At 41.9% G+C, this 16,403-nt stretch overlaps 1 protein-coding gene across 1 annotated transcript; it reads right to left on the bottom strand.

Moving 5' to 3' along the window:
• Positions 1–481: 481 nt before the first annotated feature.
• LOC147903478 (FAS1 domain-containing protein SELMODRAFT_448915-like) lies at positions 482–2,233 on the bottom strand. The gene is made up of 4 exons (XM_087372993.1): positions 2,189–2,233; positions 1,827–2,064; positions 1,422–1,538; positions 482–1,298 (listed from the first exon to the last, which is right to left on the bottom strand). Exon 4 carries the CDS (start codon positions 1,296–1,298, stop codon positions 492–494), a length of 807 nt encoding a protein of 268 aa, XP_087229119.1. The 5' UTR covers positions 1,422–1,538; positions 1,827–2,064; positions 2,189–2,233; the 3' UTR covers positions 482–491.
• Positions 2,234–16,403: the final 14,170 nt, after the last annotated feature.

Raw genomic sequence — 16,403 nt, 5'->3', positions numbered from 1 at the left:
GCAACGTAGGCGGAATGTTTCTCTCTGCAATTTGGCTTTTCTAGCCACAAACGGCCACGTCTCAGAGCAACGATCATCCTAATTCCCGTGCCCTCCCATTTAGCTCACTATTATCCTCCCTTCCTAAGCCCTTTGTAAGTAGCACACAGAGTATCGACTATACCATGCCTATGTTGCAATTATACGTGTTTGTGGTCATTCTTGTTTTCGATAGTATTTGCCGAAGCGGAACAAAAGAGGTCAAAATCAAGCAATCAGCACAAAGATTCCGTTGCCTAATCTGAGACAGACAAGTGACTGAGCTCGAATTCGTCCATAAATTTTTGTTCTACTCCAGAAAAGAGACTACATACCGCTCCGCGAGACATCTGCATATTTATCTTGGTTACTCCACAGCAAGCCTCATCGCACTTTAATGCTCGGCTTTTCATTGGCAGGTTGCAATTCTGATATACAAAGATCTATTCAACAAAAGTGCTTTTCTCTGCGAGCTATATGCAACAAAGCCAGATGACTCCGATCACGAGCATCAATGATATAAACCAAATGAAAAATTTCGTTACGGGTCGAAGGGAAGGCCTCCGTGGCGTGTTTATCTGCTGTGATGCTGTAGGCGTAACGGTTTGAGCGGGCCAGCTTGCATTAGGTGTTGGAAACACTTCGAGAGGTCTGATCTCCGGTGATGAGGATGGCGGAATGGGAAAAACTGCAGGTGGCATCCCAACAGATGGAAGAGGAGTTTGGCGCGGCAAAGGCGCAGCAAAGGCACCGGATAAGTAAGGATTTATAAGAATGCCACCAAGGCCATGGATTACAAGTCCAGAGTTGAAGAAAATGTTGGGGCGAATGAGCTGCACATCATCCAGAGTGAAATTCGAGGGAAGATTGCTCGTAATACGGATCTTTCGATGCCTTAGCAACGTCTCAATCTTCGTCCCTACGGGCATCTGTAGGAGATCGCTGAAGGGAAGCTGGCGAGTCACCACATGGTATCGGAGGATTGGCTCTGCCTGCGCGAATGTGAGGAAATCAAGCTGAGATACAGCTCTATCGTTCGGGGCCAGGATGGTGGCGTTGAAAGGCAGAACGTTGATGTCGATTGCTTTGATCAACATAGCTGCCGTCTGAAAATCTCCAGCATCTTTGAGCGCTGATACAAGATCCTGGATCGTCGGCCTTCTTGGAGGTGCCAGAAGCGTGGCGCTAGGCGAGTCCGCCACGGGAAGATGCGAAGAGCAGAAGACGATCGAGCTGATGCAGAAGAGGAAGAACGATCGTCGATCGATGATTGCCCTCATCTGTTACATTTCAACTAATTTAGCACTATAGCATTTCAACTACTTTAGCAATATAGCATCTAAGATGTGCTAAGGACTGAGCAAGATTGCATTCGAGACGGAATGTGCGAACGAAATCCTCACCTGAGCTCGTTGGATATGGACGTCGTTGGAGATTTACGTCAATCCTGCACTTCGAGCAACATTTCAGCAGTACCGCAGGTGGAGAGAAAGGACGATGCGCAGGAATTTCTAGCAAAGCTATGCCGAAGGTGTAAACAAACGTGACGTTAGTTTAATTGCAGAATCTGTTGAAGAAACCTGTTGAATGAAATGACTACAGCAATGACTGATCATCGACTCACCGAAATCGTCTTAAAAAATGTAAGATTCGGAAGAATATGCAAACTACTGGCTGAGCTAGGGAAGGAAAGCTGGCAAACAACGCTTTGGCGACGGTAACTTGAAAAGAAAGCTAGAAAATGTCTCAAACAGAGGAAACAAAACTCAATCTCCGATCGGCTATCACAGAAAATAAGACAAACATACCTGCATCTCTGAAAATGTCGATGCGGCAACCTCACTAGCTAGCAGAATGTCTCAAAATCGCTTGAATTCCCAATTCTTGCGGATGGCAGCAAACACCTGATGTTGCTGTCGGTTCAGCAACTCCAAATTCGTGCAAACACACCGATTTGCTTGCCAGAAATCTCGTTGAATACGCTTTAAAGGGACAAGCTGCCGCAGGGGAAGTCCAAGGAAGCACAAATTCAAGCGTTGTGAGGACCTGCAGCCGATGAATTTACGCAGTAAACCACACATGAACGGAAGGAGGAGAACAATCTTGCACGAGCAACCGAAAATTTTTGGTCTAAGTTCGAAGAGATTTCTGAACGGAATCCCTTCTTTACTTCGTTTGCTTCCAATTCGTTGTTGCTCCTTTCTCGGTCCGCTTTGTGGCTGCTTATCAGCTCCGTTCTCTTTTGCTTCGGTGATTGTTGCTTCACTGATGCTGATGCTGCCGCCTTTGCTTCGTTTCGTCTTTGCTTTGTTCTCTGCTGCTCTATGCTTGCATTTGCTTCATCTCTTTGCTGCCGTTTCTCAGTCCTATAATGTAATCCGTTCCTTGAGCGCCTGAAAAAAATGCAATAGCAGCATGGAATTCCACGAGACTCTTAGCTAAATCAAATCGCTTGGCAATCTTCGTGAGCAAAATCTGTGCATGATTGTGGTGATGATCGATCTTCAAGCTTAGAGCAAATGTTGCATCGGATTTAGAACAAATGTTGAAGGCTGCCATTTTGGAGTTAATTTGCTTTTGGCCACATTTTTGTAAACTGTCTTGTTGGGACTCACCTTTTTCTCCACAAATTTAAAGTTTATTAAAAATAAAAGAAACTTGGGTTAATTTAAAAAAGTTGCACACCTCCCCGGTTCCCACTTGTGCCATTAATTGGTGCTGCTTTGGGATTCGGGGTGACTGATTGGATCCCTGCAGGCCTTAGCTTCGGGGTGACTCATTGGATCCTTGGAGGCCCTACTTTGGGCTCCGAGGTGACTCGCTGGATCCCTGGAGACCCTAGTCCATCGGATTGAGCACGTTGCACGTGCTCGATATTGATTTCATGGATCAATCTGCTCTTCTAATCTCTGCTTATTTATTTCTTTCTCTTAATTGCAAGCAATGTTTTCCTTCTTTCTAATTTAGTTTTCCCATTACACACTTTTTGTTTGTAAAAGGTTCATTGCTTTTTGGTTTTATCTAGTAGCATATTTCTTTAAATTATAGGTTATACATATGTGTGTGTGTGTGTGTATTAGCTTATTTAGATATTTGGCTCTTGTAGTTCTTTTGCAGTTTCTTGTAACCTTTTTGTTCCTTGTGTAGTTTTGTTTATTTCTTTACATTCATTGTTTATATTTATTTAATTCCAAAAATTATTTTCCCTTTTCTTTGTCTAATTTAGATTGTATACAATATTTTATTTCATACTCTAACCTTTTTTATTTGGTTGTATACTATAACATGCTGTAGGTAGTTTGCATAAACTTTACTAGTGGGAAACCCGCAACGACAAGCCACAGAGTAAAGACGTCCTTGATGTTGGAAGGGACTATAGGCGAAAGGATCAGCTATTTCAAGCTCCGAATCTTCATTGTATCCCTCATACTAGCTGTCCCAACTCTGTATTGTGGCAAACCTGAAACAATAGTTGCATCTCCAACCCTACTTGTTGCTAAGTATGGACTCTGGATCCATATGTAAACTCTAATTATTGATAGACTTTCATATGGCGGAGCATTTGACGCCCCCCAATACAGCAATCATTCAAAACTGGCTGCTTCACTACCTTCCTTGCATGTGTGTCTTCCCTCGTCGACCTCTGCCTAGTGAGCCCACTGTGTTGTTGCTTGGCTACCCTGCCTACAATCCATTCTGCGCATCAAGGCAACTTCTCCTTTCTCGTCCCCTGCTCCTTGTTGTTCATAGTCTCTTAGTTAGGTACCTGCATGCAAAGTAAACGTGTCACCTTTTTGTTTGTTATTCTAAACCTTTGGCACTTTGTCTTTTGCCTAGTCAATCATATGGTTGACTTTCTTACCTTTGCCTAGTCTCTATCGACTCGCCCCCCTAGTGCTCTTAGGTTTCCCCTTTTTTAAAAGAAATTGACTCTTTCTTTTGCACCCTATTGAAAATTTAAATTTAAATTGATTTACAGCGTCTGCCCTTTATAACCCTTTTAAGTTGTGTTAAAAAGAGGGTGAGGATGACCCCCCTCAATCACTTTTTCTCATTAACTTTTTTCGTGTTGATTTTCTAACTTAATTTATGTGGATTTGTCTCTTATTAATTTGTTTATATATGCAAATAGGCATTGTCTCGTACAATAATGGTGTGCTAATTTGCTCTCTCTTCTTATGGAATCCTTTGAATATAGCATTCCCTTAATACCTACTTCCCTTGCCATTTACTTTTACTTTAACTAAGTGCCCCTTTATATATATATATATATATATAGGAAAATCAATCTACTTTTTTCTTTAGTTGTGCTTAATTAATTGCTTAGTTAAAGGCTCTCCCTTATAAATCACAATTTTATATAATGTGGCTAACTCATGATATATATTTTCTTATAACTTAAGTACTTTTAATTCTTCATTGTGTTTTCTCCTTTATTAAAGTAAGTGTGTTTTCCTATATTAAATTAATTGCTTTATTTAATTCTTTCTTTCTTCTTATCTAATATTTACTTTAAGTAATTCTTTTATTTTTTGGTAATTTTCTTGTCTTACCTTGACTTAGTTAAAAAAAAAAACAACCTTTTATTTATTTCTTAATTATTGTTTAAATTAATTAGTTCTTACAACTCTGGTTGAAACAATTATGGACTCACTAATTCAAATTAATGTTGTCAAAGTGTCAACCTAATTGCTTTTATCTTTTCCTCATTTAATGCCTTGTCAAAGTAATTTGCTTGGTTTAGAAAGTAAGTTAAGATTTTTTACAAGGGAGTGGTTTTCCCCCCTTTCAATTTTTCCTTGATTTACTTAATGGTATTTGTTTTGCTTTTTTTTGGCTAAAGCCCTTTATCATCCTCACTTCTATTTATTAGCCTCTAGAACTATATTTTAAAGTTCTTTTTTAGCATGAAAATGTAAACCCCACCTTTTTCTTACTTAAATTCATTTTAACAAAGAAATCCAAAAGGTTTGTTCAAGTTCTTTGGTAAAGCGATAACAAGCCAGGGGATACAGGCATTACCTGTCTACCCAAATTCAACTTCATTGTTCTAACAACTGGTTGGTTTGGAAGGTGGCAGCAGGTAAGTGGACCCTGACCTTGGAACCTGGACTACCTGATGGATTCCACACTCTTTTCCAATCTTGTATTCCTATTTCAAACTCAATATGATTATAAATTCTCAATTTTGTTAGAATTTTTGCAAACTCTCAATTTTTTGCAAGTCCCAACTTAGATGTCGTAAATATTTTTGTACTTGTCTCATATATAATTATATGGCTCATTTATTTATGGGACTATTAAACACATGTGAAACACACACACACACACACACACACACACACACACACACACACACACACACACACACACACACACACACACACACACACACACACACACACACACATATTAAACTTTTACATGCACTTACATGCGTGCGCGTGCACTTAAGCACACACACACACACACACACACACACTTCTATCATATGTACCTTTGGGATATTGCATACAAATTTGATTTGTATCTCAGTATACATAAGAAAATATGACACATACACTCATCCACACATCAACTCCTTTTCAATTCTTTCATGTGTGTGGTTGTAGGGAATCTCATTGATGGAACAATGATACATGGCGTCTACCAATATAGAGGTTTTCTCCCCCTTTTTTGTGTGATTTTTCTGATCTAAATTCCTTATTGTAAGTTTTTTTATGGTTCTTTGGGTCCCACTCTTATTCTCGTAATGCACCAATCCCCAGTGTAGGTACTTTTAGTCTTTATCTAATAACGAACACCCCTTTTTTCCTATGACCATTGTGTCATGGCAATGTTGGTAAATTAATCTTCTCCTCCTTGAGGAGATGTTCACATGCCCACGTATTAAATTTTAATTATGTAAATCCTTGACTTACTCTCTGTAACATGTATGTAAACCCCCTCAAAGTATTTAATAATCATAGACGTTTAATAATTTTCTTACCCCCCCCCCCCCCTCCTCCCCCCTCCCCACTTACTCAGGTTTCCCTTTTCCCCTTCATCCTCTAATTACCAATTAATACATATAGAAGATTTGAATCCCCCCCTGCTTCCCTTGTCCCTTCACCTTGGCTCTTATACCTTATACGCACTGCTTAACTTTATGTGGTTTGTACAATTCTCGCTTCAACTAAATTTTAAGTGTATTGTTATATGCTTTAATTGCTTTTTCCCTTTTAGTGGCATAAGCATTAATTAGTCTGATCACTCACCTTGCTAACTCAAAACTACTCGATTTAATTTCCAACCTGGTGCTGTGCTTTGTGAGTATGCTCGCTCTTGCAATCCTAAGATAAGGGTGCTCAGGTGCAGAACTAGTGCCAATAGTTAACACTTGAAGGTCAGGGCTAGCTAATGGGGAAGAACCATGTGATGATGGGAGAATACCGAGTTACTACACTCACTTCACACTTAGTGAAGTATTGCAACAAGTAGAACCAAGGAGACAATCAATTGCTCATTCATTGAATTAGAGTCTCTTGATATAACTAAGCTGCCCCAGCTTGCAATGAACACTCCCTAACCTATCAAAACTAAGGTCAAAGGAAGAGAACACGGCACACTTTTTTCTCTTGTTCTCTTCCTTGTTTGTTACAACTTTTTTTCTACCTAAGGATCTGCTTTCTATTTGAGTGTGCACTCGGTGCGCCAATTGCTACTCGCCTATAGGTTGATTTTTCAGAATCAACTGCACCTCTTGCTGCAAAACGGGTGCTCGACTGCCTCCACCACTTCTTGCTCCTAACTAAGGTCGATGCTTGGTAACCACATAGAAGTTAGCCTAAACTAACATCTTGCCTCGGCTATCCTTACCCATGCCCTCATGGATTGGTAGAGACTAGATATTGCTCAAAGGTAGATGCTCATGGATTGAACCCATGGGGTCATCGGTGCCTTCATCGGATGGGAGGTGAGATACGAACTAGTTGGGGAGATGGCCCGGCTTCATCTGTGGGTGGTGGTTGAGGAGGCAAACATGGTGGCTCAAAATGTTGCCCCCTTGGTGGCCAGGGATAAACACTGTAGATGTCCACTGGTGGGAACTTGGGTTCAGTAAGCTAGTCCAGGGTCTAGGCTTCAACGAGACGATTGGGTCTTCAGGTGGAACATCAATACCCAATGTCTCAAAATTTGTATGATATTGGTTCACCAGGCTAACTCGTCTTGCCACTTGATCCCCAGATCCTTACATAAATCACGTATGTTATCATGCATAGAACGAGCCTCTATTACACGACTTTCGGTGAGTTGCTTGAGATCTTGTAAAACCTTACTGTAGTAGACAGGTAACTAGGCCATCGTAGGCTTGGGCATCTACTATACTCGGGCGAGAATCAACCTACTCTCAGTCTTGAATATGTTGTGCTGCTTTGAGCACACTCCTTCACAAAATGGTTGGAATCTCAGATCGCCTTATCATATACTGAAATAACTGGCTGTACAAGCTCCAAAATTTATTGGTGCATGGAGGACACTGTAAACACTTCATCCACTCTTAGCTACCGATAGACCCTATAACGGATGGGCATCTCCTCCCTACTTGGAATACACCGCAAAAATTTTACGTGCCACATTGGAGAAATTTCAACAAAAATGTGAACAAAAGTAAACACAAATGAGGAAGTCGAGAGACTTCAAGGGGGTAAGATATAAATAGGATAGATGCTCCAAGTACCAATAACTATAGAAAAGCACCAGATAGCCACCTTGAAAAGTTGATACAGATCCTTTGAGTTAAAGAGAGAATAAAACAAAAGAAAACCTAGCTCTCACCTAGCTACCAACTCATGACACAAAGATCAACATGGTTAAGAAGAAGAGCAGGCCAAAACATCATAATGGTTTAGATAATGGGTGCCAGCACTGAGCAGTAGAGAAGAGTAAGTGTTAGTCACCTAGAGAAAGGTAGGTCAATGCAAAGTCCCACACAGCACCTGTTAGAGATCAAAATGTATAAGGACCCAAAATGAAGAAGGGAAGAAACTCGAGCCTTGGGATCACGTCGAAGGCACTGCCTAAGACTGAGAGATAATGCAAGCACCCACAAAAGAGAGCAATTGAAAAAAGGCCACTAGGAGGGAAGACATGTCAAGGAAACAAAATTGATAAGCCCATGTCCAAACACCAACCAGCCACAAAACTCGCAAAAGCTATGCAACCTCCTTCTAGAAGTGGCCGAGAATCGATAGGCATGAAATGTTCACCGTGAGCCACTCCTTCAATGAAATGGGTCAGAATAAGAAGCCAATCAAGAACGTAAAAGGAAGGACCTATGACTATCTCCAAGTCTTGACGGCTCTTAGCTAATGAAAACAACCAAGGCTGCTATGAGGAGAAAGAAACAAGGCTTTTGTGAAGGCAACACTTGAAGACATGAGAGTGGATTGAAACTCAAGAACAAGCATAGAGCAAGAGTGAGCAACCAATGACAGACCACAAAGAGATCAAAGATAGCATCGAATCATCCCACGCCATCACTCAACCCATTAAACTAGTGATACAAGCCATTAACAAAACCTCCCAAGCATAGAGAAGGCATTGATCAAAGACCCTATTTAATCTATATTATGACGATCAAACTCACAACAATAAAAAATACAAATCAACAATGACTCAGGGATATTACCCACTATCATCTCCCTAATGAATAATCTTTTAATCAAATTCAATACATTCCATGCTTTTAATCAAATTTAATACATTCCACGCATAATTATGTAGCACAAAAAAATCATTTACTAATTAAACAAAGGATCCACAAAAGACCACTTAAATAACATATAGCTGTCACTTTAAATTAACACGAGAATTAAGGAAGCTAACAATAAGAGAAGTACCATAACGAAAGGAAAAAAACCAAGGAATACATAGAGAAAGCCATCTAAATTAATGGACAAGATACTCATTACCATTTTCTGTAAGAAAACAATACAACGCCTATGCTCAACAGATAACAGGATCTCATATGCAAGAGAGAAAAGATGATAGTATGGAGAATCAAAATTTTGATTACTGTAAAACTGATACTATAGGTGGCATTGCCTCCCAGCCGTGCACTCCTGTGTGAGAAGCTTCGATGGCATGCTGGAACTAGTAGAGGACAGAGGCTGGATGCTAAGGAATTAGGGTTGCTGTAGCCAGTGATGATTTTGGGCTTCATGGGCTTGCTCTTATATAGCCACCAGTCGTAGTCAGTCAGACCCAACTGAGTGACTGACCTAGTCCGCTCAAAATGGCCGACTCGGTCCCGAAATGGGCCACCAACCACACGATAGAACCGTGGTGCAAAATAGAGCAACTTACCTACGGTCTCTATTCGGCCTAGAGCCATCCGGGATCATCTAGGGCTCCAAACGGGCCCCGCAACTCGAGAGTGGGCTACCCCAAGAAATGCTCTGTCTACCCTCAGTGCGGTTAGTCATGGGATGCCTTCCTGCACTTGCATGAGCCTAGTTGGCAGTGTGCCAACTCTATCTGAAGCCGTCCAGCCATCGGCCACACATGACCCCCATTTGGTGTCCAAAGTAGGACCTATCGGATAACCGAGCTACTCAAATGCCTTCTCCTCATATAGGGGGCTTACAAGTAGAGTTAGCTGGTTCTCGCGTAGTTACACGAGAGTGGAGCATTGATATCTAACACCCCCCCTCAATGTCCACCTGCAAGTGTACTTACTTTTTCGGCCCAATGCCAAGTCGATGAAGATGCCTCTCCAGCAAGTCTCTTCCAAGAGCCTTTGTGAAAATGTCCACAACATTCTCTGTAGTCGGACAGTACACCAAGTCAACCTCTCCATCCATGATGAGCTTGCATACAAAGTGATATTGAATCTCAATGTGTTTTGTGCGAGCGTGGAACACAGGGTTCTTTGCAATTGCCATGCAACTCTGATTGTCACATGATAACTGTGTAGGCTTGTTCTGCACTGAACCCATGTCCCCTAAAGTCCTCCTCAACCACACTGCCTCACAAGAAGCAAAACATGTTGATTTGTACTTAGCCTTGGTAGAAGAAAGAGCAACTGTGGGTTGCTTCTTGCTGACCCATGAAACAGCTCCAGATCCAAGTGAGAAGCAGTAACCTGTCACTAATCTCCTGCTGTCCACGTCTCCTGCCCAATCCGAGTCACATAATCCGGTCAAGATGTTTCCCTTGGTATAGGTGATGCCATAATCAAGTGTGCCGTTGATGTATTTCACCACTCGCATCCCTGCCCTCCAATGGTTCTCTCGGGACTTATTGGAAAACCTGCTTAGTACACCAGCCACAAAACTGATGTCCGGTCGTGTGTTGCACAAGTAAATCAAACTGTGCACAAGACTTCTGTACTTCGCTTCGTCCACCAGTGGTGATGAATCCTCGTTTGAGAGCTTCACGTCAACCTCCATAGGGGTGCCGTCTTGCACTCAACCATGCCAAATGCCTTCAGTATCTCTCCAACATAATTCAGCTATGAAATGAAGATCTATTTTGGCTCTTACCAAACTTCAATCCCCAAACAGAAATGCATTAGTCCGAGGTCTATCATTTCAAACTCTCTTCCTAACAAATGCTTTGTCTGCAAGATCTTCTCTTCATGGTTCCCTATTATGACAAGGTCGTACACGTAAAGGACCACGATCATACACCTGCCTCCTTCTCTGAAGATATACAAATTTGCATCAGATGGGCTCCTCCTGAACCCGTTTTGCAGAAAGCAGGCATCAATTGTTGGTCAAATGGTTGAGCAGGGCTTGTAGGTCAGATTTAATCCTCATGGATGCTTTGTTGAGGATATGAAAAATAAAGGTCGCTTGATAGCAAAAGGGAAGAAGAAGGGCAGGATGTCTATGTTGGATGCGTACATGCCTGAATTGAGTGCAGCAATGTTTGCACATGGGACCGGTGTAGTTGCAAATATTGATATCTGGCATAAACGCATTAGTCATGTTAATGTATAGTGACTTAAATTAATGCAGGCCCAAAATATTGTTGCAGGATTGCCAAGTTCAAGGTTGCAAAAATGCATAAGGTATGTGAAGCCTGTCAATTTGGAAAATAGGCAAGGACACCATTTCCCCGCTGGTACCATGCTCGTGGGGCTTGTTTTAGCCCGTAAAGTGCCTTCTTCAATTTACAGACTTTACCTTCTGAACCGGGGATCACAAAACTTGGTGGTTGTTCCACATATACCTCCTCCTTGAGATCTCCATTCAGAAAGGTGGATTTTACATCCATCTGAAACATGGGCCAACTTCCCTATGTTGCTAAAGCCAAAACACTACGAATTGTGGTTAGTCGAGCTGTGGGAGAAAAAGTATCCTAATAATCAAAACCATGTACCTGTGCGAATCCTTTTGCCATGAGCCGAGCCTTGTACTTATCCAACGTGCCGTCAGACTTATACTTGGTCTTGTACACCCACTTGGTGCCGATTACCTTGCGTTTTGGTGGTCGATCCACAAGGTCCCAAGTGTTGTTTTTCATTATGGAGCCATACTCCGACTGCATAGCCTCCATCCACCTATCATCACCTTGTGCCTCTTCAAGACACTAAGGTTCTTTAGCACGGATCACCTCTCTCATCAAAGCGTAGTTGACCAAGTGTTCCTGCGCCCTTCTTTGCTTCTCTAATCTCTTGGACCGGCGGTGTTCGGATGGTTCCTCCTCAATGGCTAGAGGCTCTCTACCATCCAAAGGCTGCTTTACCCACTTTGGGAATGGTCGTTGCCATTGTGGTTCAACAGGATCTTCTTCCTCTTCTTTATCTTGAATCCTCCCAAGCACTGTTGGGGGAGGTCGGTCTGCTGTTGGTGGTTGTATTGGATGGATATCCTGGTCCTCGTTGTCTGGGAAGGAAGCATCCAATTCCAATTAATGCGGCTGTTCTGAGAAGACCACATTGCGACTTACTATTACCTTCTTGGTAACAGGATTATAGAGACGGTAACCCTTCACCTCTTTAGTGTAGCCCAAGAAAATACACTTGCGGCTCTTCGGTTCCCATTTGGTCCTGTTAGCATCAGGGATATGCACAAAATAGTCACATCCAAAAACTCTGAAATGTGCAGCTGAAGGTTTAAGGCCTACAGTGGAGTCATCCCATTCATAGCCTTCGTGTAGCTACGATTCAAAATGTAAACTGCCGTGTCACATGCTTCAGCCCAGAAAGACTTTGGAAAATCTTTCCCTTTCATCATACTCCTACCCATTTCGCAGATGACACGCATCTTGCACTTTGCTACTCCATTTTGCTGTGATGTATGTGGCGGGGGTTTCTGCCTCTTGATCCCGTTACTTTTGCAGTAACTTTTGAATTCACTTGATGTGAACTCACCACCTCTATCTGATCTGAACTTCTTCACCTTCCTCCATGTTTCTTTCTCGACCATTACATGCCATTCCTTAAACTTCCTAAAAGCCTCATCTTTAGTCTTCAGGAAGTATGTCCATATCCTTCTACTGTAGTCGTCGATCAACATCATGAAGTAGTAGGAACCACCCAAAGCTTCCATCTCCATCTTTCTGCAGAGGTCCGTGTGAAAGCTCTAGAGGAGCCTTTGCCCTGCTGGCCTCTTTAGGAAAGGGCTACCGATGTTGCTTGCCCATCATGCAAGCTTCACATACATTGAGTAGATCTATAATTTCTGGTAGGTCTGCAATCATTCCACTTTTATGCATCTCCTTTAAAGAACTAAGGTTTAGATGACCAAACCTCTCATGCCACAACTTAGTGTTTCTCACATTGGCTCGAGCATTGAAAGCTGAGAGTTCGTAGATGTTGTTGCGCCGTGTACCTTTACCAACGACCTTCCCTTGAAGATCCAAATATGTGTGCCATTCTTATCGAAGTGAACTTTGAGGTCCCGATCCGTGATCGCAGAAATGGACAACAAGTTCCTCTTGATATCTGGCACATAAAGAACATCGGACAACTATTTTACAACTCCATCTGACTTGAGAGCAATCATACCTTTTGCTTTTGCTGGACATTTTGCATCATTGCCAGGCTCATCCACAGGTACATGAACTGCCTCTGTGCAAATCTCCTCAATTGCTACAAACAGCTCTACTGGTACTGCCTGCGTGCCATTGCTAGACTCTTTCTTTACTCTGTTCTTCTCATCTGCAATCTTCTTTCGGCACTCATTCTGCTTGTGCCCTGCCTTGTTGCAATAGAAGCACTTGATCTTCTTCTTTCTCTTTTTATCATCAGAAGAAGATGGGTTACCAGAGTCCTTACCCTTACCTTTCTTTGATCCAGCCAAGAAAGCCAAATCTACTAGAGTACTCATCTTTTGACGCATCTCCTCCTCTAGAAGCATTGCGCTAAAATCCTCTGCGTATTCAGCGTCGTAACAAGACCATCGTACTTTGGTGGGAGAATCCGTATGTACCTTTGTGCTAGATTCTCGCTGGTGATGGTGATGCCAATCGCAATCATCTGATCGCATAGATTCTTCACCCTAGTGATGAACTTCTCTGCCGTTTCAGACTCAGATAGTTTCGCATTCACGAATTGAGTCTCCAGATTCTGAATCTGCATCTGATTCGTGGTCTCATATTAATTTTTCAAGACCCATCCATGCCTCCTCTGCTGTGGTGACATGTTGAATTAATGCCATGACAGAGTCACTTACACTGCAGACAATAGAACACAGCGCATCTGCATTTCTTCTTGTCCACACGAGAATCTTATCCGCAGTTGGTACTATCTATTATCTTGCATTGGCTGGATTCGGTCTCGCAACCGGTTTCACGTCCACCCCAGTAGTAGTATCCCAAAGCTCATATGCGCTTAAGATGGTCTTCATCTTGAACTTCCAGAGTAGATAGTTAGTGCTGTCGAACTTTCTGCTTTCGCCGAATGGTGGGATTCACAGTCTTGTGGGATGGGCCATCTCTCACAATCTGCTCAAACAGAAACACACTACCAAATCTTCTTGCTAGAGTCCAAGCTCTGATACCATGTAAGAAAACAATACAATGTCTGTGCTCAACAGATAACAGGATCTCGTATGCGAGAGAGAAGCTGATAGTATGGAGAATAAAAAATTTGATTACTGCAAAACTGATACAATAGATGGCGCTACCTCCCAGCCATGCGCTCCTATGTGAGAAGCTTCGATGGCATGCTGGAAACAGTAGAGGACAGAGGATGGATGCTAAGGAGTTAGGGCTGCTATAGCCAGTGATGAGTATGGGCTTCATGGGCTTGCTCTTATATAGCCACCAGTCGTAGTCGGTTAGACCCAACTGGGTGACCGACCTAGTCTGCTCAAAACGGCCGACTTAGTCTCGAAATAGGCCACCGACCACACAATAGAACCGTGGCACAAAATAGAGCAACTTACCTATGGTGTCCGTTCGGCCCAGAGCCATCCGGGATCATCTGGGGCTCCAAACGGGCCCCACAACTCGAGAGTGGGTTGCCTCGGAAAATGCTCCATCTACCCTCAGTGCGGTCAGTCATGGGATGCCTTCCCGCACTTGCATGTAGCCTAGTTGGCAATGTGCCAACTCTATCTAAAGCCGTCTAGCGATCAGGCCACACATGGCCCCCATCTGGTGTCCAAACTAGGACCTACCGGATAACCGAGCTACTCAAATGCCTTCTCCTCATATGGGGGGCTTACAAGTAGAGTTAGCTGGTTCCCACGTAGTTACACGAGAGTGGACCATTGATATCTAACATTTTCTTTGACTCTCATAAATTATATAATATATATATATATATATATATATATATTTATTAAAGGCTCACACATAATGAGCGAGAGTAATTAGAAAGCTAAAAAAATCCTATGAGAGAAAGAAATCTTACATTCAACAAGCAAATACGTCCTATATGCTTAGAAGCTCATCTAGCTCTAGGAAATCTAAGATGAGAACAATTAATAGATCTACCCCAAAAAAATTTACCCAAGGAAAGCAAGAATTATTTTTCCTTTTAGACTTAAATCCTTGTAGTAGACATCTAGTAAGTAAAAATAAATATCTTATACAAAAATTAGCATAGACTATTAGATCCACCCTTTATGAAGCCTCAATCAATAACAACTTTTAGCTTCGATCAAAATTAAAGCCTCATGGAAGCAATGACATTGATCCATGGAAAAAGACCTCAAGTAAGACCATAATCAACCAAGAAGAGCATGTACAAAACCTTGACATTTAAAATGGTTAAGGAATAGTGTGATGTAATATGTTTTATAGTTTTGCCTTTACCAAAATTTAGGTATATATATGTTTCCATGTAAATTTTTTGTGGAATACAAAATTCATTCACAATAGATGTCATGTGAAACTTATCCGTTGTTCACATAGTAAGCATGTAAGTTCGTTTTTACATTACCAAAAATCAAAGGGTGGAATCTAATCCTTCACACCCCATGGCACACACTTGAGGGGGAGTGGGGAAGGGGGGGGATTTTAAAAAATCTTATGTGTCTATTAGTTCCGTCAAGGGGATTTACATGCTAATACATGGAACACTTATTTCATTAATTTTTCGAAGTAGGCTCTTTCTCTCAAGGCTTTGATGCTTTTGGCGTATATAGACTCTTCCTTCGGGCATAGAATTCATCTACTTCCGAGCATGGACTCGGTTGTGATGGTTTAGGCATAGACTCCATTGGAGGTTGTGATTCTTCGAGCATATATTGAATCTCTTCTTTTGAGTGTGGGCTCGATTGTGATGACTTGACCATAGACTCCTTGGGAGGCTGTGATGCTTGCGGCATAGAATGAATCTCTACTTCCACTCGTGGACTCTATTGGGATGCTTTGGGCATAGACTCCCCTAAATGTTTTGATGCTTTGGATGTAGATTGATGAGTCTCTACTTTTGCGAGTGGACTCCATTATGATACTTTGGGTTTAGACTCCTCGAGCATATGTTGAATCTCTACCTGTGCTCGTGGACTCAATTGTGATGCTTTGGGAGTAGACTCCTTTAAAGGCCATGATACATTAGAAGCATATTGAGTCTCTACTTCCTTGAGAGCCTTTGATGTAGATTTGGGTGTCTCATTTACTTCAATTGGAGATTGAGCAATTACGTATCGAATGGTATGAGCCACAAATTTATATAATTCCGCATCAAAATATATAGACACTGAGGATTGTGAGCCCTTCGCATCAAATATTTCATCAAGGAGCAACTTGCAGTTGTAGCACACTCCCCACCCATAGATGTGTGCATCATTTTTCTCTACAACCTCGCATCTTTGTAAGTCCATTGCTTCCTACAAGTCACCATCATACTTTGTGACTTGTTCGATTGCACTTATTAATCTTTATGTAGACCTGTCATCATAACATACAAGGGAATGAATAAGTGCATCACAAAAGATACATAC

This window comes from Dipteris shenzhenensis, chromosome 3, assembly GCF_047967505.1.
Source record: "Dipteris shenzhenensis isolate YYH24624 ecotype China chromosome 3, Dip_SZ_1.0, whole genome shotgun sequence".
Taxonomy (NCBI): domain Eukaryota; kingdom Viridiplantae; phylum Streptophyta; class Polypodiopsida; order Gleicheniales; family Dipteridaceae; genus Dipteris; species Dipteris shenzhenensis.
The sequence above is the reverse complement of the archived record's forward strand: the minus strand, read 5'-3'. Positions and strand labels throughout refer to the sequence as shown.

Coding starts and splice junctions, on each gene's coding strand:
- LOC147903478 (XM_087372993.1), bottom strand. CDS start 1,298: ATGAGGGCAATCATCGATCGACGATCGTTCTTCCTCTTCTGCATCAGC.